At 50.5% G+C, this 21088-nt stretch overlaps 8 protein-coding genes across 8 annotated transcripts; 5 read left to right on the top strand and 3 right to left on the bottom strand.

The window, feature by feature from the left end:
• Positions 1 to 530: 530 nt before the first annotated feature.
• EDD37DRAFT_654564 (putative peptidase family-domain-containing protein) lies at positions 531 to 3153 on the bottom strand (the record flags this gene model as incomplete). The annotated part of the gene is made up of 5 exons (XM_062818692.1): positions 531 to 627; positions 679 to 805; positions 855 to 2682; positions 2732 to 2827; positions 2881 to 3153. 5 exons carry the CDS (start codon positions 3151 to 3153, stop codon positions 531 to 533), a joined length of 2421 nt encoding a protein of 806 aa, XP_062665558.1.
• A 2699-nt stretch (positions 3154 to 5852) lies between these two features.
• EDD37DRAFT_203882 (uncharacterized protein) lies at positions 5853 to 7257 on the top strand. Its single transcript, XM_062810203.1, has 2 exons — positions 5853 to 6145; positions 6212 to 7257. The coding sequence occupies exons 1-2, from the start codon at positions 6026 to 6028 to the stop codon at positions 7205 to 7207; spliced, it is 1116 nt and encodes a 371-aa protein (XP_062665559.1). The 5' UTR covers positions 5853 to 6025; the 3' UTR covers positions 7208 to 7257.
• A 1932-nt stretch (positions 7258 to 9189) lies between these two features.
• Positions 9190 to 10623, bottom strand: EDD37DRAFT_203909 (programmed cell death protein 2). The gene has a single exon (XM_062810204.1). The coding sequence runs from the start codon at positions 10557 to 10559 to the stop codon at positions 9336 to 9338; it is 1224 nt and encodes a 407-aa protein (XP_062665560.1). The 5' UTR covers positions 10560 to 10623; the 3' UTR covers positions 9190 to 9335.
• Positions 10624 to 11124: 501 nt separating this feature from the next.
• EDD37DRAFT_613710 (uncharacterized protein) lies at positions 11125 to 11624 on the top strand (the record flags this gene model as incomplete). The annotated part of the gene is made up of 2 exons (XM_062815476.1): positions 11125 to 11260; positions 11356 to 11624. The coding sequence occupies 2 exons, from the start codon at positions 11125 to 11127 to the stop codon at positions 11622 to 11624; spliced, it is 405 nt and encodes a 134-aa protein (XP_062665561.1).
• A 585-nt stretch (positions 11625 to 12209) lies between these two features.
• EDD37DRAFT_613711 (uncharacterized protein) lies at positions 12210 to 12926 on the top strand (the record flags this gene model as incomplete). The annotated part of the gene is made up of 1 exon (XM_062815477.1): positions 12210 to 12926. The coding sequence occupies one exon, from the start codon at positions 12210 to 12212 to the stop codon at positions 12924 to 12926; it is 717 nt and encodes a 238-aa protein (XP_062665562.1).
• A 157-nt stretch (positions 12927 to 13083) lies between these two features.
• On the bottom strand, positions 13084 to 16361 carry EDD37DRAFT_203938 (glycosyl transferase family group 2-domain-containing protein). The gene is made up of 2 exons (XM_062810205.1): positions 15591 to 16361; positions 13084 to 15533 (listed from the first exon to the last, which is right to left on the bottom strand). Exons 1-2 carry the CDS (start codon positions 16134 to 16136, stop codon positions 13242 to 13244), a joined length of 2838 nt encoding a protein of 945 aa, XP_062665563.1. The 5' UTR covers positions 16137 to 16361; the 3' UTR covers positions 13084 to 13241.
• A 1391-nt stretch (positions 16362 to 17752) lies between these two features.
• Positions 17753 to 19023, top strand: EDD37DRAFT_203993 (Snf7-domain-containing protein). Its single transcript, XM_062810207.1, has 5 exons — positions 17753 to 17769; positions 17849 to 18158; positions 18232 to 18645; positions 18703 to 18914; positions 18991 to 19023. Exons 2-4 carry the CDS (start codon positions 17984 to 17986, stop codon positions 18771 to 18773), a joined length of 660 nt encoding a protein of 219 aa, XP_062665564.1. The 5' UTR covers positions 17753 to 17769; positions 17849 to 17983; the 3' UTR covers positions 18774 to 18914; positions 18991 to 19023.
• Positions 19024 to 19572: 549 nt separating this feature from the next.
• EDD37DRAFT_613714 (uncharacterized protein) lies at positions 19573 to 20996 on the top strand (the record flags this gene model as incomplete). The annotated part of the gene is made up of 2 exons (XM_062815478.1): positions 19573 to 19655; positions 19706 to 20996. The coding sequence occupies 2 exons, from the start codon at positions 19573 to 19575 to the stop codon at positions 20994 to 20996; spliced, it is 1374 nt and encodes a 457-aa protein (XP_062665565.1).
• Between the last annotated feature and the right edge of the window lie 92 nt (positions 20997 to 21088).

Genomic DNA, 21088 nt, shown 5'->3' on the forward strand with positions numbered 1-21088 from the left:
GCAAACACTGAGCGAAGCATATTTGATCCGTCATCAACCTGATCATTATTCCAATACCTTCCAACTCGGCTTTAAAGGCATTGGAGTCGTGCCGACCTTCCATAATGTCGCTGATGAGGACATGCCCACCGAACTTGGCCTTGGTATGTTCCTTTTGTTATGCTCCTTCAGAATACCTATACTCTTCGTTCCCTCGCTTCTCAGAAGCGGGTAGCCGTCTATCAAGGACTGTTCTCCCACACCGCGGAAAGCATGCTCCACAATTAGAATATTATCGTGTTTTGTTCTCACTTCGAATTTCGTTTGCGGTCGTCGTGTTGTAGCCGAATCTTGCACCACCAGCAAGTGGCTGCTGGAAAGAAAATTAGTCCTTCACTGCAACGCTAAGCCTTTTAAAACAGGAATGTTGTTCGTGACAACCAGTCGTAGAAACCTCGCAATCTGAAAATGGCCTGGTCTTGAAAATGCTGGCTTGATATATGTGGGGGGTATTGCGCAGTCGAAGTATTATGGTAATGTCGCGAGCAGTATTATCGCGTAATGATGATCTGAAAACCGTCTATCCATGCTCCGCAAGTGCCTGCAATGCCGGCAAGCGAGTAACCCCGAGGAGCCATTAAGGTATGACTGTGAGCAATGGTCAGTATCAGCAGAACGGAAGAGGAAGATAGTACATACCCTGAACCTCCTGAAGCGTTTCCATAGACACCAGACCTTCGTCCGATGCTCGTCAATATTTCGATACCATCGACCCAGAACCCAGCTCGGACATAGAAGCCGAGGATGGTTTCGCCACGACGAGTATCTAGAACGATCAGTATCGAACAGTTTAATCGTACCCGTGCTTAACTTACCAAGGAAAAATTCATCACCTCCCGCCTTACCACCTCTCTTGCCAAACAATTGGCTGTGTCCGTCCTCGTAGCAGAATTCGATTCCGTCAAGTGCATAGCCAGAATAGAACTTGACGGAGGTCAAGAGTTTGGTTTGCAGGTGAGTGCTTTCCAGTATCAATTCTTCTGGCTGGGATCCTTCCAGTTTCGAATGGCCCAGTTTCTTGCTTTTGAAGCCCACACGCGAGTCGAAGGACTTGCCGAGTCCCAGCATGTTGTTGTAGGCGTTCATCGTCAATCCCTCATCCCGTTTGGGTGCTTGTCTGACCTGCGGAAGATTGACGATGTTCTTCTTGGACAAAAAGTCATCCAGATCATCAATCCTCTCTTTCCGCGAACCGCCGCAGAAAATCTCCAGGGACAACTTGGACTTCTTCTTGTCTTCTGGAAGGCGACTGCGTAGATCACTCTCCGACAGCGTCACTTGTCGTGGTATGCTGCTATAGCGAGGATCGGCGCTGGCAAAATCAACAAATTGCCGGCACAGGTCATCGCCTTCGGTCCAGAGCTCAACAAACGCAATACCTGTTGGCGCTGAACAGATGACCTTTCCGTTGCCAACAGGGAAATACTGTATGCTGTCGTCCTGGGCTAGAGGTTCATCGCTTGGGAGCCTGAAACATGGATGGTATCTGAACCGCAACGCGTCCAGTCGATGCCAAGCACATTCGTCTTCCTGACGACAGACTTTGAGTCCTGGCGACTTGGTTCTTGTTGAGTATGCCTCTCGAACTACGAAAGTTCGATTGAGTCGCACATAGTCTCTCAGCATAACGCCATTCTCCTGATGTGGACAGCCGAATAAGTGGCCAACCTCGTGTAGATGCGCACCAATGCCGATGTTGGCAGCCTCCCAGCTGCTACCAGACTCGTTGCAGTCGTTTGCCACGAACTGGGTGTCTGTCTTGGTGCAATCCATGAAAGCCGGCACAACCTCTTCGATGCAAGAAGGATAACTCTGTAAGGCGTGAGAGCCGAAGATTGCCAGACCGAGATCATCTCCAGTGCCACCCAATGCAGCGTGACCAAGTATCGTGTTGGCTTCCGGATCCCAATGCGAGTCCAGCAGGAGGCAAGCCACATACTGCTTCTGACCCGGTCGGATATTGAAATATTTCTTGATCGCATCTGCAGCAATTGAGTAAAGATCACCCTTGTTCTCGGCCGGTGCGTGTTGCTGTGCACGCTGCAAATCGCGCAGTTCTGCAGTGGTTTTCTCCGATCGTACGACATGGACCCTGGTCTCGTTCTTCATCTGGCCTGTTTCCCAATCACGCATGGAAAGTGTGCCAGTCTGCCACTCTTCCTCAAACCTGAAGCATCGTCGACCGAACTTTTGTCTGTACATTTGTTCAGCTGTGAAAGCCTGCCACAAGTGAGCGGCCATTCGAAATTTCCTGATGGCCGTGTTGAGGTCGTTGCCTTCATTTTCTATGCGTTGAGGGACTGCATCGTATGTGCAGGGTGAATCCTTGCCTGCAAGGATGACTAGCTGTAATGGCGGGGCACTGTTCAAGGGTAAATAGTTCAGCATGATGTAGGAATTGTGTGCTGTGGCAGAGGAGGCGCTGCTGACGGAACTGAGTTTGGGTGAGGTGAAGTCGAATCGTACTCTGTTCCATCCGGGGGACAGGCAGACGAGAGCCTTGAAATACGAGCCTGATACTGGCCAGTTGGTGGGTGCAAAGGCTTGCCCGTCCTTATCGTGATGAACAGTCAGATTACCGTCCAAGGCTTTCGTGTTCGGGTCTCCGATCTCGCCATTAATTAAGAGCACTTTATTGTAGACCTATACATCTTCGTGAGCTAAGACCGTCTAGAGTGCATATTTATCGTACCACAGAGCCGTCCAAGATTGACGTGATTTTGGGAGCGTATGCAGAGGTAGGCAGAGGGGATCGTATTGTACCGTTCGAACCTGATGGCGACAGCGCCTGTACTTTGTCAGTTCTGTCATGGGAGGTATACGGCAGGCTCTCAAACTCACTATCATGCTGTTCCGATTCGAGGGGCTCGGTAGCATAACGCTCGGCCGTTGAGGGACGGGCGGCGGACTGTCACCATTTGTCTTTGCTGTTGCCAGCACATTTGAGGAGGAGCCATTGGCATGATATGTCGAGGGCGGCGTTGTACTGCCTCGTACGGAGTTCAAGGTAGACGAAGATTTCGCAGTTGGTACCGTACCATTGGAATCTGTTGAGGAGTCGGAGGTCCGGAAGCTGGCCTTGGATCGCCTGCGCAGATCTTTGAAAAAAGGCATGACCCAACGTTAAGTGTTTGCGACAGAATAGATTTTATGATTCAATCATGAAGTATTAGATATTGCTGCGGGGGATGAGCTCGGTGAGACGACCAGGATGTCGCAAGAGGTTGGATGTAACGACCGCACGCACATGCATGTGCAATGGAGCTCTTCCGGAGGGACCGTAGGATCGACCAGGGTAATCACCAAGGTGACAAGGATGATTTTTCGCGGTGAAGAAGGACAAACGAGCGTTGGTGATGAATGAGGACGGTGAGGTGAGGTGGTCGTCGAGCGCAACGAAGGTTGCTAATGCGAAAATTCAACGATAACGACGACGACTCCGAGTGACAAGTAGCAGTAGCTTCCGGTGAAGGATGAGCAAAGATGGTGATGATGATGAGTTAGTTCAACCCTACCAAGGCCAATAGGTTAGATGTTTCGGAGGTTAGTGGGCACTAGGGAAGTAAGGCAAGAGGCTACAAGAGGGCAGCATTACACAGTGCGCAGGGTAGCCGCCCCATCTGTGCAGAGACATGCGGATACACAAGCAGCAGCGATTCGCCAGAATTGGATGTGAAACGGCAGGCGGGATGGCGGCAATAGTGTTGCAATCAACGAAAAAATATGCAGATGATAAAGAGAGTGGAGATGGGCATTGATCATTGGGCCAGAGAACGCCTAAGGGAGGTGAATTATTCATGGCCTCAAGCCCCGGAGGATTTCTAGTTAAACCTTCTAAGGCCTGGTGCCCGGGCGTATCGGTTCCCATTCATGAACCACGCGGATCTCCAGTGGGCTGGCATGACGCAGCTGGCACATACCCAGACTCTGGTTGGTGCCCCTCGAACTCCATATCTTTCGCTATCGGTCTTTTGTTCTCCGCTGGCTGCAAGACACGCAGCAGGTTGAGGGAAAACTGTTAAGAAAAGCGGACATACTCCTGGTTTCACTTTATGCTCCGTCTCGTTGACGACGACTACAAACGACCGAGAGTTAAGTCGACTGGACGCAGCTGACATGACCTGGAAATGGCTTGTTTACCAATGCGCAACTCACTAGAGGATCCGTCTACTAGATTGGTACAATGGTCGTGTGAGTTCGACGAGGGCACGCCATACGATCATTTTGACATTGGTTCAATTTGCACAGAAAGGTAGTCGTTGCTTGAAATATCTACCGCATCACAGCTCAAGACTGTTGCAATTGTAACATGCGCAGGTGGTCAACTCTTATATGCAAGGAAGCATGCTCTTGTCGGTTGTCGTCAACGGCAGCCTTTTCCAGCATGCAACAAACTGGGATGAGGGGTTATAGCCCTGCAGATGGCGAATAAGGAGTTCCAACAAGTATCGTCGTCCTCGAGATGACTTGTCCCTCTGTTATAGACCTTACTGGGATTGTCTGCCGGGTCAATTGCCCGGCCGACGCCCTTGTGCATGTCGAGCAGCAGAACTCCTTCAAAGATAGAAGGACTTTGCAGGTATATGAGTTTTGGAGCATGGTAGTCGATGAGAAGCCTACATCCAATTCCATTCGCGGCGCACGCGCCTAACAAGAGCAAGCATGGCTCTTTTCTTTACCATATTCTTCTCCCTCTAGTGCACTGATATGGAATTGTTCGGAATGTAACTCTAAAGGGCATTGGATATCATACCGAAATTATGCTTCTGACATCTCGAGACAACCGCAACCAACGAGTCCATGACCAGGTTTTTGACTTGATGATGAATGATTTGAATGACAAGAAGAGGCTAGTTACCGGCATAGCGTCTTCGGTTCCTGATCTTGGGCGCGTTTAGTGCAACGCCTTCTATGGTAGACTTCCCCAGATCCAGGCATGCCTAACTCCGGTATCTGCTTGAATCTTGATAACATACTTTAACCTGCCGATGTGAAAAGGAGTAATCTCTGTATCAAACTGGCATGACTCGGTAACTGGGTTGACAGCACATCATTCATGGCTGATGACTGTCACAGAACCTTTGCCAAGCAAAACGTCCATGCGCGAATAGCGAGGCCGGACTTATTAGAGGAGGCGGGCGTAAAGTAGGCCAGGAAATCGAGATAGCCGAGCGAGACAAATTTGATCTCTTCGCATGGAGTTATCTGCAGGCGCCATATGGGGGGTTCAACAAGAGTGATCAAGCAAGCAAGACCGATTGCTCATTTGAGGCGTCGATTGGATCATCGTAAAACCGTGGGTTTGAGATGGACTGGACTTTCAGGACGCCTATGGCTGAAGCAAGTTGGCAAAGATGCATGAGACCACTCACGCGGCCAATCTTCTAGCCACCCACTCAGTAACCTCAATAGTAGGGAGTAAAAGAAGTCTGAGCCAGCTGAGGCCCGAAGGACCAATGGCTTTTGGATAAGACGAAGAAGCTCGGTAGGCTAACACCAGCCACACAGGCGGCCTTGGACGACAAGTGGGCAACTGCCTTTAAGCTGTAACTCTTCAACCCCTCAGTATCTGCAAGTGCATCGGCTGTCGCGGAGACTGCCTTAATTAACTGAACCAAAGTAGAAGTTGTGAATGGCATGCCCTAGCATTCCAATGACCAGCAGGGCAACCACCAGAGATTCTTTATGACCACCATTTCTCATTTGGTACATTCTTCTCTTCCTTCAATACCTAGGTAGCTTCTCATACTCAATCTTCCAGACTACTACGTGATAGTTACCACCCGCAATAGGCCCGTTGCCCTGGCCAGAAGCGGCCCCACGAGTCACGGCGTCGGATCCCTAGCCTCTAGGACTGGAACTGGACCTGACAAGCACTATCCTTCCTAGCCTGCGCTTTGACGTGCCCCGAACCGATACCACATACATATTTGACACTCCTGTACCTTTTCTCCTTCTTCACCACTCTGTTCAGGACCAATCCCTAATGTTGGTCACTCACGGTCTTTGTAACGACATGGCTTCGCATCACCAACAGCATCACCAGCACTCCTTTGGTGCAGCTGAAGTAGCAGAGAAGGTAATGAGGAGAGTGGAAATTGCAAAGGTAGCCCACCCACCTCACACGACTTCTCCAGCCCACCAGAATACTGACAAAATTTTCTTGAACCAGGTTGCTCGAAATCTCCAAGATTGTCTGGCTTTTGCAAGCTTCAAGGCCCAGAATGGCTGGCAAGACCGAACTCTTTCCACCATTGAGCCCGAGTTTACAGAAAAGCTCAAGAGGAAGAGGCCGTTTCTCGAGGACGACATTGCCTCGGATGGCTCCTCTGGCACCGACGAAGATTTTGCTCCCTTGCCCTCAATTGCGAACAACCGTTTCTCAAGATCCTCCAATGCTACTTTCAAAGTCCCTCAACCTCCCTTCGGTACGACGAAACGAGTCAGGTCGTCATCAAATACAAGACTGGACAAGGAGTCTCATGATATGACCTGGAAACAAGATACCCGCTTAGCACAGTCGTCCCCTGTGCTGAGTCGTACACAATCGTTTCAAGAGAACCATCTTTTCCACACGGACCCCATCAACATGCCACATAGCTCGAATGACGACTCTCCTATGTTCGATATTCATTCTGACGATGATGATAATGACCTACCTATGCCTTCCTTTGCCAATGAACCTTCGAGCAGCATTCTCTCCTCATCGCCTCCTCGAACACCACCTCCAATGAAACGCATACTCAATGTCAACGCAAAACAATCTGGAGCCGATCTTTTGCTTTACTTGGCGAACTCGCCGTCTCGCTCACCAGCAATCAACGTTGGCAAAGAACCACCTTCCACTCCTCCGTCACAACGCTCACATCTACCTTCCTCGGTCATGACCACTCCAGGAACACATCTAGGGTTGTTCAATGGCGCTCTACAGACCCCTGGTCAGAACTTCAATCTGGCCGACTTCTGCAATGTCACGCCTTCGCCGGCACAACCTCAATGGGGAGGTCGGACACCAGGCATAGCAAAGACCCCAAATCGATTTGCTCGAAGGGGCTTGAACTTTGACACCCTTCAACCTCCATCGGACAGTCCCACCTTTCAGCGCAAGACACCCTCGAGCAGAGGTCTCGCTCTGCAGCTGGGTGACGAACTTATTCCACGGTCATAGGACTGTACCATATCTCTCAGACTGAGAATCTCCTGTCGTTGGAGCGGCAGGTCGATCTCCGGATGTTACGACCAATGATAAAAGATCCCTTGATGGGCTGTCACGAACTACTCCGACTGTTATGAATAGCATACAACAAATTTTCTTTTACAACGGCGCATACCATGATTAGGTACCTGGTTTGAGCTAATACAAAATGGCTCGGAATATGCAAGGGCTGGTTTGAATTGTTGTTGTTGTTTCGAAAAAGGAGGCAACAAATTCTGCTGTTTTGCAAGGACCTGGATTCACCCAGGAAATGGCTACAAGGAGGGGCAATGTGTGGGATACTTCTATTGTGCTTTGTCGGGGCTGGTGCATTGCGTTGCATTGCGTACGTTTTATCCTCAGCATGGTCATCAGGCCATAGCAGTCCATCGTGTGCGAGCAGATAATCGCTTCAAGATCCATAGTTTAGCTGATGTGAATAGTACACTTCAGACAGTATGTAGTACAGCTGAGAATCAAATCAATGAACAAACATCTAAGCGTCTTGAAGTCACAGCGGTGTTCTTTCTGACCTCGTAGGCTGTGCACTGCTGTATCGTGTGCTCAGAGATCAACGATTATGTGCTTGTGGCACCTGACAATATGTTTTGGAGGCGGTCAAAAGGCCAAATTACTTATGCGGGATAGCTTTTGATAGACCGCGCCACAACCTTTAGTTGATGCTGTCAACCAGGTTTTTACTCAGGAGCATAAAGAATACCTAGGTAGGTTTGATTGCTCGCAGAATGCCACGTCATGACTGTTGGGTAGTTAGAGTGCTTGCAGTAGTCACCTCCGTACTTTGACTAAATCTCCATATTATCACCACAGTATATGGCTTCAAGGGGTTTTTGACGTTGATGATTGCGGAAAGCTTATGCAAGCACTCAAACTTCTTTTCCCCCCTGTTTGCGGGACATGGGCCGCATATCAGTAGACGGCCAAGAGCTGAGATGGTTTTCGTTTTCTTGCTGATCTCCAGTAAGTTATTCCCTGCATGGTATGTCTTCAAGATTACTTTTGTCTCTGACATATTGTCCGACGTCTCTTTTTACGTCCACCCCAAGCGTCGTTGATGCAGGGTGGTCGATTGATGATCGGGTGATCATGCGGCTCTTACTGCTTACATTCGGTGTTCCGTCCCCTAGATGTCTACTACTCGTATAGACAGTTCTGTAGAGAATCCTACAGTATCATTCGCTTGTTCAAGTTGCTGTTGCTGATATGCAGACACGGGAACAGGAGCCACAAAAAAGGTGGGAGGCGCCATTATTCTCCCGGCCTTTGAGCTCCGATTACCAACGACTTACAAGCCACTCTTCAGTAGCTATTCCTGCAACAATCAACTACTACTAGTTGCAAGTGACTTCGTCTATCTCATTTCCAAAGATTGAAAGATCGCATGATCAACTAGAGTTAGAATTACGAGAATCGTGCCACGGAAATTTCTCCCAAAAGTGACGTCGCGTAGAATTTCGATTTACGCGTCAACACACGGAGACACGCGCCACACGCGACTTAGCGCGATCAACTAGACAAGGCTTATCCATGTCTGGACGGCCATAATCGGGCCACGGCCAATTCGCGGGGCTGGGTACAAGTAGCGCCCCAATTTCCATCGAGCCGCCTCCCAGGCCTGATACTCGTAATGGTAAGCTTCGGAGAGGAAACCTGATTTTTAAATGAAGTCCTTTTGCCAACGCACGAATATAGATTCGCTTGCTGTCTAGCGTGAGCCATGCATCGTCGTGATAACCGATTCGGGTAGGAGATCCGGGCAGAAGAGTCCAAGGTTCCTCGGTCGACCATGCAGCATGCTGATAGCTAGCCGCCCGGCGGTCTCGTGCCTGTTGCGTGCCCTTGGTCTTCGAGAAAGACACTCGTTCTTTGAAACGCTGGCAACTCGTGGCTGATGTTCGCAACGACGCATGGATGACACGGAGCAATGAGCCGTAGGACAGCGGCTGCATAGCGGCTGCTAATAGCAGACCTCACTGTGGGTATTGCATCCAACGGCAAAGAGAATCAATCCTTTCCATACCACTCGATATCTCAGCGGTAGATGAGATGTCTCGTTGCGCACCGGTCCGCAGCTGACACCTTACTTCCCGGCAACTCTTTCTTCCCACTGGACTCCAACCCATTCTTCTCGGAACGACACCTGTCCTGGCACACCGCAGTTGTTCACACATGTGCCGACGATCACCGTTCCCCATTCCATTCCATCTTCCAGGTCCATGGCCTCATCTTTTTCTAGCTCATATATCAACCCAGGCACAAGCTGTAACTCGAACGCTCTCTGCGCGCCACAGCTTTCACACCTGGGCATCCCTCTTACCGCGCCTGATTTGCCGTGAGGAACAACGAATCTTGAGGCAACACCATCGCTGCCCGAGTAGAGTAATGGCTCGCCCTTGAACTCGTAGCGTAGTACCTGTTCGGGATTTTGAGCGACTCGATCGGAGAACTTCTGGAACGTCTTGTCCAAGGAGGATTCGAAGGTGTCTTTTTCAAAACCTGTGCCGCTACCGCCCTCTTCCGTGTCATATTGGATCTTGGACGATTCTGCCTTTGAGTCTGTGGCCTGTTCTTTTTCTAGTTCTTCAGGGTACGCATCGAGGTAGAAGGACGTAAATGCAGGTGGAAACTGAGAGTTGTCGGGCCAAGCTTCTGAGGGTTCTTTCTCCTTCCCGCTCGACTCGGGCTTTGTTGTTATTCTAAGTTTGTCTGCGAAGGATTCTGTAGGCGGCTGAATCTCATCCCCTGGACGCTGCGGCGGCTTTGCGGCCAGCGCCGAAGGCGATCCCAGCGACGAGAAAGGGTTTGCTTGCGACTGCGTACTGGTACTGGTACTGGATGTCGAGAATGGGTTGGCACCATTCATGGAGGGTGACGGGCCTGACCCACCAAATAGAGCAGCGCCGAGATCCTGTGTCGCCTTCTTCGTTTCGACCTGCTCTGGTTGTTTGCCCTTCTTCTCGCGCGTCTCGCCCTTTCTCACTTCTCGGAAAGCCCTGACACTACCAATTTTCTTTGAACATGTTTTCTTCCTACAAGACAGCACGTGGAGGCGTCGCTCGTCGTGAGGGAAGTACTGTTGAAGATCGGCATTGAGTTGCAGGAGCAGCGACATATATCCGTTGCAGACTTTGCACTTGGAAAGCGCAGCGGAAGGAGTCTGTTTAGCATCGAGCCAGGTAGGATAGCCACCTAAGTGGCTGACGTCGTCGCCGGTTGAATCTGCGCTGGCATATCCAAGGGTGACATTGGTGGTTGAGTAGTCTTCCCCATCGTCGCTTGAGGAGTCGCTCTCATATGGGGGCATTTTGCCAGGTAGGAGAGGTCTTGATGTGGATCAATTGAATCGATCGACTGTATGTGTCTGCGCGGTAGGATGATTTTTACAAAAAGTTCAGAGTGGGCATTGCTGGGAAAATTAAGGTGTGGCTGGACACGGGAACCATACTGTAACGGACCAAGTGTCTCGATATCTGGCGGTGCTCCACTCTCGTTGATCCCCTCCAGATCGGTCCCAATAGAACCCCAGACAAGTTGTCCCTCCTCCCCTCCTCCTCCTCCTTCAAGTACCGTGGGCTGCCGCGTTTCCCCTTTCACCGTTTCATCCATTCATTCAAGTTGGCCTATCGTCGGGATATGCGTGCTCCTCAGTTGACTATACCAAAGTGATACTCCTCCTGGGACAATAGCACCAATCGCCATACGTCGTATCACTTTTCTCCCCACAAGAAAGGCGGGGAACCTTGTAGAGGAAGTGCCTCAGGACTCCAGCGCTCAGCAAGAGACGATACACATATACTACCATCTTCCCAGAGTCCTGGAGTGGTCCTATTCTTTCCCAACCCACCCGATACTATATGTACATCATCACAATGGCCACACATGATTCCACTTCCCTTGCCGTTGACGACTATGAGTTCCCGAGAGGCTCCAAGGGGCTCGCAACACTGGTAGGCGCTGCCTTGTTCGTGCTGTCGTCTCGACGGCAGTTCATTGAACCCCGCTCCGGTAGGTTTCCACTTCGCTCACAAGTCATCACTGCAAAAATCACCTCATTTCCGTTCTCTCGTGTACCGCGGGTATAGTGTTCTGATGAGATGTAGTCATCCACGATCATATACTGGCTAGAAGCGTCAAAGCCGCCACCTACTCCAAGACTGTTCAAGATATCATCTTTTACTGGTTCATCGGTGTCCATGGTGCAGGCACTGCCCATTTCGCTTATACCAAGCTCAAGCAATACAATGTCAAGCTTACCAGCCTGGCGTGGTTGCAATGGATTCTGACGGTCTTTCTGGGAGGATCCGCCGCTGTCAGCCATTTCGACGACTTTGTTGAGAAGAAAGAGCTCAAGGCGCTGAAGGACATCTAAATGCGCCAGAGAGGGGAAGCGCGGTGCGGGTGAGGTCATCCTCATGCCCTGGGATGGATATGGTTGGCAACTTTCAAAGGAAACGGCGGCTCTTGTACGTACGAGCCCGCTGTACATATGTTTGGCTGTCCTCGTTATCGATGATTTTCTGTTTGGATACTAGGTGTAAATGAAAATGCTACAATGTCAAGATAGTAATACTAGCTAATCGTCCCATGACGCTAAGTATTAAATATCAACATTGATCAATCCTTGACAAATATACTTTGGAGACACATTCTTCTATGCAGGAGACTCTCTTTCCTGGACAGTGCAGGGCTTGAGTATCGAGTCACATTCCCCTCCATCGACATGCGAAACATGCAGTGAGGCTGCATATGCTAGGCGCCGCCAAGGCGACCTGGTGAATGTCGTGGTCCTCACCTACTTACTTGAATATTCAAATCACCGACAAGCATCAACTGCCCACCAAAGCGCCTTCGCCTCACCTTTCTTTCCACCTCAGAAGGCGTCGTCCCTCAGTCCCTGACAGACCGAGGAATAACCTGTCTCTATGGAAACACTTCTCGTTGCACCAAGACCACCATGACTGAGCCTCCAGCCTTCCTCCGGCTACCCGCCGAAACCCGCCTTCAAATCTACAGCCACCTGATCCCAAAAGACGTCCTCGACGTTGATATTTGCTCACCATGCCGTTCAGCAGCGCAGCAATCTGGAGCTTCCTCACGACCCGGTGCAAGCATCCTCGTAGCCCAACTATTCGCCAGGGAAAGCCTTATCCGCGATAATGGTCTTCAAATGCTCCTCGTCTGCCGTCGAACAAGAGACGAAGTACTCCCCTTCCTATCCAAACTGACCGTTTGCTTTCATTGCACCAAATGCTTCGAAGAGCTTCTGAGCAATATGTCTCACGGCTTAGGCGTCGGCGTCAAATGGATGAAACACGTCGAAATTCGCTATCGGTGTGAGGATTCCAACACCGTTCGCAGTCAATTCGGCTGGAGATTGACGACAGAGCTGAGCAAATTCATGGTTGCCGAGGCAATGTTTGCCCTCAAGCGCACTGCATGGCTCTACTATGGACGGCTGGATCTCTTGGAGCGGGAAAAGTGGAAGTTTGAACCAGTACGCGAGGACACTTCAGACGCACCTGATCAGGTCACGCCCAGCAACCATGTTATGTTGGCGCCTCCGCCTGCTGCTCATCCATATGCCATCCTTCCACCTGTTGGACTCAATCCACCGCCATCGCGACGACATGTCAACAAGGAGTGGGTGATAAGTGGATGGTTCGACACTTGATTTTAGAGGACCCTGCTAGACGGACCTCATCAAGACCGGGGAGGAAACCAGAAACATCACCATCGAAATGGAAAGTGCACAAGGCTCATTCCTGAGAAACAAAGTACGACATTAAGGTATATGCTTCGGGAGTCTCCCTGACGTCCAACGTGATCTGACAATGATCAGATGTCAAAAGCAACCCCCCCATCCAATTATTCGATCCTGCTTCACTAATATGAAGTTCACCAATTCTCCAGACTCAGAATGTGAACTGCATCAAACCGGGATTCAGCACAAGCGGCAGCAATGCATGCGAGACTAGAAACACTCTTGTCAGAAAGGCGCGGGAGAATCATGGTGCAGGAGAGTCTTACCAATGACTACTGCCAGAGGCCAAATGGCAGTGAAGAGCGTTATTTGCCAATCATACGGAACCAACTTGCCAACTGGTCCAAATCCTGACAGGACGATCAATGCCAGACTCAGAGCGGTACAGAAGGCAAACGTCAAACGGAATCTGCGCAAGACGACCGGGACTTCCTTGAAAAAGCTGGTGTCGGTGGCTTCCTTACTCGTGGCTCCCCAGCTCATATCCACGCTGAACAGATGGCTCAAGATGGCTTGAGAGACGTGCAGCGAAATGCCACCCAAGAAGATCGTGAGTAGCGGAATCCAGCGCAAACTTTCGAGGCATGCTGAAGCCAAAGTCTTCTCCTCGATGCGATACCTCATGACCGCCAGCGAAAGATTACCCATGCCAGTGAATATGACGATCAGGGAAAAGTAGATAGTGAAGCTGTCGACATAATAATGATCCAGATGGCCATTGAACCAACCAATAAGGAAATAATTGAGTAGCGTGAGCAACCAAGCCGACCCGAGAGCATAATATGTGCCCACGTACGCCATGATAGTGATCTTCGAAGGCAGTGGCATGTTGCTGGCGATGAAGTTGCGAAATAGACGTGTGAAAGGGCCCTTGGTGAACCACTGCGCGAAGGGATGGAAGATCAACTCCGAGCAGCCATATGCGTATTTCTCCCAGCGCGCAAGTTCATCATAGACGGTCAGAGAGACGCCTTCCTTAAACCCCTGACCCGTATACGAAGCTAGACGCAGAATATATCCGCTCGTCTGTAGCCGGAGAGCCATGTCAAAGTCCTCGGAAACAGTGGCTTCAGACCAGTACTTTTCTTTTGTCGTGCCATCGTTCACGTCGGTCTCCGTGAATGCGACATCCTGCACTGCTGACCAGCGCAAAAAGGCGTTATGTCCCACGAATGGAGCAACGTCCCCGTTCGACACAGCGTACTGAATGGCCGTGTACACGAAATTCGTGAAGAAGGTGATGCCCTGTTCAAACCAGCTGTCCGTGACGTTCATGACGCCTGAAGCAAACTGGATGATCGCCACTTCTGGAGAGTGTTCCATCTCGCTGACCGCGTCGAGGAAGCAGTCGACCGGCACGCGGGTATCGGAATCGATGAGCAGGATGTAGTCGCCTATACGAACATTGCCTTCAGCCTGTGTACGTCCGTCATCCTCACGAATGACTTCGGCTAAAGCGTTGTCGTAAGCTTCGCGCTCGTTCTCTGCTGTCCAGGAGTCGTGGCGGACAACCTGAAACAGTTTGTCTTCGACTCGAGCGCTCACGTTCAATGCATAGTTCATGTTGGACGCCTTTTTAAACTTGCCCGCTCTGAGGAAGGCGCGTTCATCATTGGCTGGCTTGGAATCATGTCTTGGTCGGGCGACCCAGCCTATGTTGTGCTCGTCGTAGTACTCGCGTCTCTCCTGGGCCTGCTCAGGCGGAATGAGTTGCATGCCGTCGTCGTTGATGAAGATGTTGGCGGTGCCTCCTTGCATTTCGTATGTGGATATGGCTGCCTTGATAGACTTGATTGTTGGGTCGATGACTGACTTCAATCCTTCCTTGTATACTGGACATTGGATCGTGACGTGCGGGAAGGATGCAGTGAGTGGTAGACGGGGTGGCGCTTGGCCTGAGAAAAACTTGGTATTGGCCGACATTTGGCTGATGGGACCCAAAATCTGAGCTACGCATGATGCGGTGGATTGCATGAAGAACAGACCTAGCCAGCATTGGAGAGGGACGACAAGCAGAAATGCGAGCCGCAACCAGTTCTTGTCGACTTTGATTTCGATCGCCATCGCTCGCCAGCCGGTGCTGATGGCGCTGATGAGCAGGATCAATGTGATGGCTGTGAGTATGGGTTGGATTAGAACGATTCGTCGATGTGGGAGGACCGTTGTGTTTTCGACATCTTGCTCTCCTTCGCCGCTGTTCAGATTGACCGTGCTGGGCATTGCGCTTGTGTATGGAGGGGCAGATTCGTCGTCATCGGCCTGTTCTTTCCAGACCATGCTGATGAGCTGTTCTTCGATGTTTTGGACGCGTTGTAAGAGATGATTGGGGTCGTCATCCCAGACCACGAGGATCTTGTAATCCTGGATGAAGGCGGCAAAGTGGTGCTTCTGGCATTCGGGCAAGTACGAGATGCTGGGCAGAATTTGAAGGCGCAGCCCCGACTCCAGGGGCACATACTTGAGCGAGTTGTCATGGAGAAAGAGTTTGATGATGGCCGTGTTTACTGTCATCGCGCACTAATCAAAGGCGTTAGTAGATGTTTCAGGAGTGTCAGGAAATCTATGCTTGTTTACCTTGACGTTGAGCTTTTGCACTGCACCAAACAAGCCGTCCGGACGGGAGCGAAGGTCTTCTGGAGCGCATTTGTAGTCGTCTTTTGCTTTCTTCAACATGACGCCCTCCTCAATGCCATTGGTCGACCACATCCGCTCGAGCTGTTGCTGATGGAGCCAGTTGCACATCATGTCATTTTTGAGGTCTCGCAGTTCTGTGGTCGAGCTGTTACGAAAATCGCTTTCTCGGTGTAGCAGTGTCTTTAGTCGTGGAAGGGAGTTGACGCCGACTTGTACGCCTGCGGTTGAACCGGAACTCGACAAGTGTGCCGGAGTGACGTTCTGTTCTGATGTTGGTGGAGTGCTGGACGTAGACGGCAGGTCGGTGTCGGTGGCCATCACCTGATCCGTAACGAGGAGGGTTGGTATGTTAGGAGAGACTGGAGAAGAGTCATCATGAATGAGTATTGAGGGCTGGGGCTCTGCTTCGTCGTTGGGTGACATTGGAACGAGCTTTGGTGGTGGTGCGTTCTTGTGAGGAGGGATTCGGAGAAGGTGGGTTTTCATCAAGATATGAGCGCTCCAGAGACGACGCGAGATGGGCAGAGAAAATGGTCTGGGCTGTGGGCGGGCTTACAGCGCCGCCGCGATGCGGAGGTGAGAGAAGCCGTCCAGAGAAAATGCATAGTAAGACATGTTGATCGTGGGAAATGACGAACCGCTAAGATTGGATGTTGGCACTCTGATATGTCTGGTCTCGTCCATGACATTGCAATACTGACAAGGCACAGAGTTTTCACACGGAATTTGATCATTGATGGCCCATAACAGGCCTTCTTGCCTCCACCGATGCTGGTACAGTGTTTCCGAGCACAGCTCACAGTATGCATCCGTGGCGATGAAGCACCGAGGTTGCTCAACACCTGCAATGGACCCTGGCATCATGCTTGGAACGCCTCGAAACAGCAAATCGCCGTCTGCGAGGAAGAGCTTGCTGGATGAACATGGCAATAACAGTCAATCCAGTAGACGCAAATGGCGTAGTGTGGTGGTCTCTTGTTGAGACATGGCTGAGAAGGTCTCGCAAAGCTCCACAAGGCAAATGCAGATTTTGGAATCAAGGATCGAGAATGCTGTGGAATCCTGCAGCGAACTGGGGACGAGCCTGGCTGTATGGGGTTTGTCAAGCTCCATTGGGCCTGGTAGCATTCGATACAAGATCACCTCCCCCATTTTATGATGCCAGTGTTCCATCGACCGGGATGGTCGATTTGGGGTTGTGAGACTCTCACTTGCTACTTGAACGTAGATGCTGCTGGATAGACCTCTCTTCCTCGATTGTAGTCTCATAATCATCCAGTCTGAGTGAGCCAGCATTCCAAATAAGGATGGCCTGTACCAGTCCAGACCCGTCTTCCAACCATTGCATTTGTAGTTCCCTTTTCCGGCTCTTTGAATCTGCATTCTGGGTATAGCCAATCACATTGATCCAACTACCTAAGAACAAGGCTGAAGGATTCGTGCTTTCGAGAACAAGCCTGATGTCAACGAAGACGCGAGGTGTAGGAATGATTTGTTTTGGGTATGCGTGTTCAAGAAGGAGCCGTCCTTTAGCTGTATCATAGTCCACGACACTGTGCTTCCTAGTCAACAGCTCGACTGGCAACACAGCTGGGATGCATACCAACCAAGAAACCTCACCTTGGCTCCTGGAGGAACAGAAGCTATTTCGTAGAGAAAGACAAACTTGGACGCGACCGGCGCGTTAGTCGCAACTTCGCTCATTGCTCACGATACATGACTGATCAGTCTGTTCAAGCGAAGCGGGATCGCATGCTTCGAGGCAGGTGGTCTGGCAAGTCAATAGTGTCCTGTGCAACGTTATCCATGCTAGGCTGAATCTTAGTTAGTTGACTGTTGTGTACAATATTGACGGTTAGCAAGTCACGCACCCGTGACTGGTTGAAATCCACTAGCGCGTCTAGGCACGTGCCTGCGCTCGGCAAACCTTCGATCTTGGGCTTACCATGAGGGAGTGGCCGCTTGAATGAAGCAACCTGACGATGTCATGCCTGGAGACTCTTCCAGATCAAGTGCCAGGCTCTCATCAAAGAAACCGCCTACCACGTCTGCCTTCTACTTCCGTCTCTCAGTCCTTAGGCTCCTCCAGTCCGTGATTGCCGTTGACTAGGCCTTTACAGTCTTTCTCTTCTACAAGCAACCTTCTTACTCAGCGCTGCGAAATTCCGTCTCCGGTGAACACGCGATAACGAATAAAGGCCTTCGAAGACTTGTTATCAGACAACGGTGTACAAACCAACCAGCCTCGAATATACTGTCGACTACTATCAGGGACCGCACGTCTATCTGCCTACATTTTTCAGAGCCGAGTGTCCTACACTCCAGCGGACAATATGTGGAGTTGGTTTGGAGGGGCCGGAGCCCAGGCGCGCAAAGATGCCCCAAAGAATGCCATTCTCAAGTTACGGCAACAATTGGACATGTTACAGAAAAGAGAGAAGCATTTAGAAAACCAGATGGCAGAACAAGATGCTATTGCCAGGAAAAATGTTACCACGAACAAGACGGGTAAGTAAGCCCGGCACATTCATGGGAATCACATGTACAATGTAAGCCATATGTACTAACATTATCCGCATAGCCGCCAAATCTGCTCTTCGACGGAAGAAGCTGCATGAACGAACTCTTGAACAGACTTCAGCGCAAATCGCACAGATCGAACAGCAAATATACTCTATTGAGGCCGCCAACATCAACCAGGAAACCCTGAATGCAATGAAGAATGCTGGTGCAGCAATGAAACAGATCCATGGCAATCTGACGATAGATAAAGTGGACCAGACGATGGATGAACTGCGTGAACAACATGCACTTGGGGAAGAAATTGCCAGTGCGATCACGAACGCACCTATTGGCGAGCCACTTGATGAGGCTGATCTTGAGGAGGAACTGGAAGGTTTGGAGCAAGAGGCAATGGACGAAAGAATGTTAAAGACTGGTCCTACACCTGTTGGAGGCGAAGTCAGCCGGCTGCCCAGTGTATCCAATGCTCCGCGTAAGTCTTTCCCAAGAAGCCATCAAGCATTATCCACATTGCTGACCTTCGAGATAGTCAAACAAACAACTCAAGAAGAGGACGAGGAGGAAGAATTGAAACGAATGCAGGCGGAGCTTGCGCTGTAGAAGGCAGCATTGATTTCTCCGGCGCAGTGAACATTGGACTTCTCTTCGTGGGAACCCCGGTCTATTGATTCATGCAATTCATCAACCCTCGGCAACAAGGGACTTGTCGAGGACCGAATGAAGAATTACTTACGCAAATGGGTGTGTGTACTAGAGACGGCGTTCCTGAGTGAGTCCAGCATCTTTGAGCATCCTTTAGTTGACGGGCGCATGATAGCCTTGCTGAGGGAATTTACGATTCATATTTTGCTCGCCCTGTTCATGACGAGATTTGCTAGAAATTCTTCCGTGCCAGCGAGCCTGTTTCCAGAAAAACTGGCGCCGTCTGACTGGGCGTACAACGAGGATATAAGTACATGGTCCAGCAAGCTCGCGACAGTGACTACCTTGACTTTAACCTAATACGAGCCGACGGTAGAGCTGATGGGCTTCCTCATTCCAATGATCAATGATACATCGTTGTCTGCAAAGGCCTCTCGGACGACAAGAAGGGAAGGTATCTATTTGAACTTGAAGAGCAACAACGGTCAGACCGTGCCACTTTTTCTGGAAACAGGCTTGCCAGCTCTTCACTGTCAAGGTGCACTATCTTTCGATTGAGGCAGTGAATGTACCAGCCTTCCCAGCCCGCCTTGTGTTCGATTCGGTTTCAAAAGCCAGTACTCCAGCTTTTCAACCTTGCCTTATCCCTCACTGCGCGTAGCATTTACGAGTTGGCTACCTTGTCTTATCCTACTGAATAACCGTCTACCAACCCTCATGTGCAGGGAACCAACCTGGAAGTCAATAGCCACCCACTATGGATCTGCAGCTTCCAAGCCTGGTCCTACGCACCATCGCAGAAAGACTGATTGAGGACCTCGAAGACCCTGACGTGCGCCAGTAAGAGAGTTGATGTTTGCAGTACGATGCCATCACTGACTTGTGTCAAGGGAAACCATCTCGACACTTTGCTCGCTGCGACTGACGTGCCAGGAGCTTGCCGAAATGTGGACTATCAGAGCCGCCCTGTTCGAAGAGCTCAATCTCCATGCCACGAATGATAATCTGTCTCGACTGCGCCAGACCAATATCGCAAAAGCGTTTGCCCCTTTTGTACGCAGCATCAGATTCTACGCATCACCGTTCTCTTCCGATGTCGACTTTCAGCATTTTAGATTGATACTATTTGTGCAATCCGTCTTTGAGAGGGAACCCGAAAAGTGTCACGTCTGCGATTACAACCCCTATGAAAATAGTGGAGGTCGTGTGCTGGATCTTTCGGTGCAAGAGGGCCATTCTCGATACGCTGCATACAAGACTCGCACCCAGGATGACGCCAATCTCATCACTAATGGTACTTTGCAATGTGCTTGGACGTCGGCATTGTCAGCATTTAACAGGCTTGAGTCCATCTGTCTTGGTTCAGTCACAGACACCTGCGAAGCAGGCTCCTTCAGTTTGCAGCGAGGCGTTTTCCCGTCAAGGCGCGACTGCTGCGGCTCATCGCAAAGCTTCCTGAGCGAGCTGCTTTTCACTCCTGGCGACCTCCTCGCGAGTGCAGTAGCGCAGTGTCTTATATCGAGCAGAAGATCACTCAAATCGCTGACTTTTGGTTTCGAGCTTCCAATAACTCAGGCTCCAAAATATTGGGATTCTGTCAGTCTTGAAGGGTTACAAGAACTCTCATTTCGTCCTCTGCCGCCTCCGGCATGGGAAGAACCACGAGATGAGGAAGAACCAGGGGATGAGGAAGAAGAACGGTATGATACAGTTTGGGCAAAGACTATGCTTGAAACGTCCCATAGCACCTTACGGTCTTTTGAGCTAGTGCAAAATCACCGTTACGGAGAAATTTTCTACTGGGACCGCATCGCCATCGCCAAATTCAACTTCCTGTATCTTCGCAGATTGCGGCTTGATGGCGTGGATTTTTCATCTGCAAGGCTTGCCGCTGACATACTTCGCTTTGAGGCATTGACTTGGATCGAGATCAGTCACTCCCAGCCAAGTGGTGAAGTACATCAATGGAAGATCATATTCGACGCGATTCGCCAAAGACCAACTCCCCTGCATCTCAGATTTCACGAAAACTATCCTGGCAAGAGAATCAACGCTGTGTGTTTCGACACCTCACATGAAGTTCATTCCGCACCCTCGCCAATAGAATGGAGTCTCGGGCGCTACCTTTCTAACAAAGGGGATTGGAACACTACGCTCGCTGCTTGTTTTGGCTGGTCCTGAATATGGCGCGACAGTTTGGGCAATGGGCAGTGGGCAATGGGCGCAGCGTCGTGTCTGGAGGCGGAGGAGGACACCATCGCATCGACACCTAG

This window comes from Exophiala viscosa, assembly GCF_022695815.1.
Source record: "Exophiala viscosa unplaced genomic scaffold EDD37scaffold_16, whole genome shotgun sequence".
NCBI lineage: Eukaryota > Fungi > Ascomycota > Eurotiomycetes > Chaetothyriales > Herpotrichiellaceae > Exophiala > Exophiala viscosa.

Bases quoted from the DNA above. Each gene is read 5' to 3' on its own strand.
- EDD37DRAFT_203993 (XM_062810207.1), top strand. From the start codon at position 17,984: ATGTGGAGTTGGTTTGGAGGGGCCGGAGCCCAGGCGCGCAAAGATGCC. The intron at 18,159-18,231 runs GTAAGTAAGCCC...TTATCCGCATAG, and splicing joins TGTTACCACGAACAAGACGG to CCGCCAAATCTGCTCTTCGA. The intron at 18,646-18,702 runs GTAAGTCTTTCC...CCTTCGAGATAG, and splicing joins CAGTGTATCCAATGCTCCGC to TCAAACAAACAACTCAAGAA.
- EDD37DRAFT_203909 (XM_062810204.1), bottom strand. From the start codon at position 10,559: ATGCCCCCATATGAGAGCGACTCCTCAAGCGACGATGGGGAAGACTAC.
- EDD37DRAFT_203882 (XM_062810203.1), top strand. From the start codon at position 6,026: ATGTTGGTCACTCACGGTCTTTGTAACGACATGGCTTCGCATCACCAA. The intron at 6,146-6,211 runs GTAGCCCACCCA...TTCTTGAACCAG, and splicing joins GGAGAGTGGAAATTGCAAAG to GTTGCTCGAAATCTCCAAGA.
- EDD37DRAFT_203938 (XM_062810205.1), bottom strand. From the start codon at position 16,136: ATGAAAACCCACCTTCTCCGAATCCCTCCTCACAAGAACGCACCACCA. The intron at 15,534-15,590 runs GTAAACAAGCAT...GCCTTTGATTAG, and splicing joins TGCAAAAGCTCAACGTCAAG to TGCGCGATGACAGTAAACAC.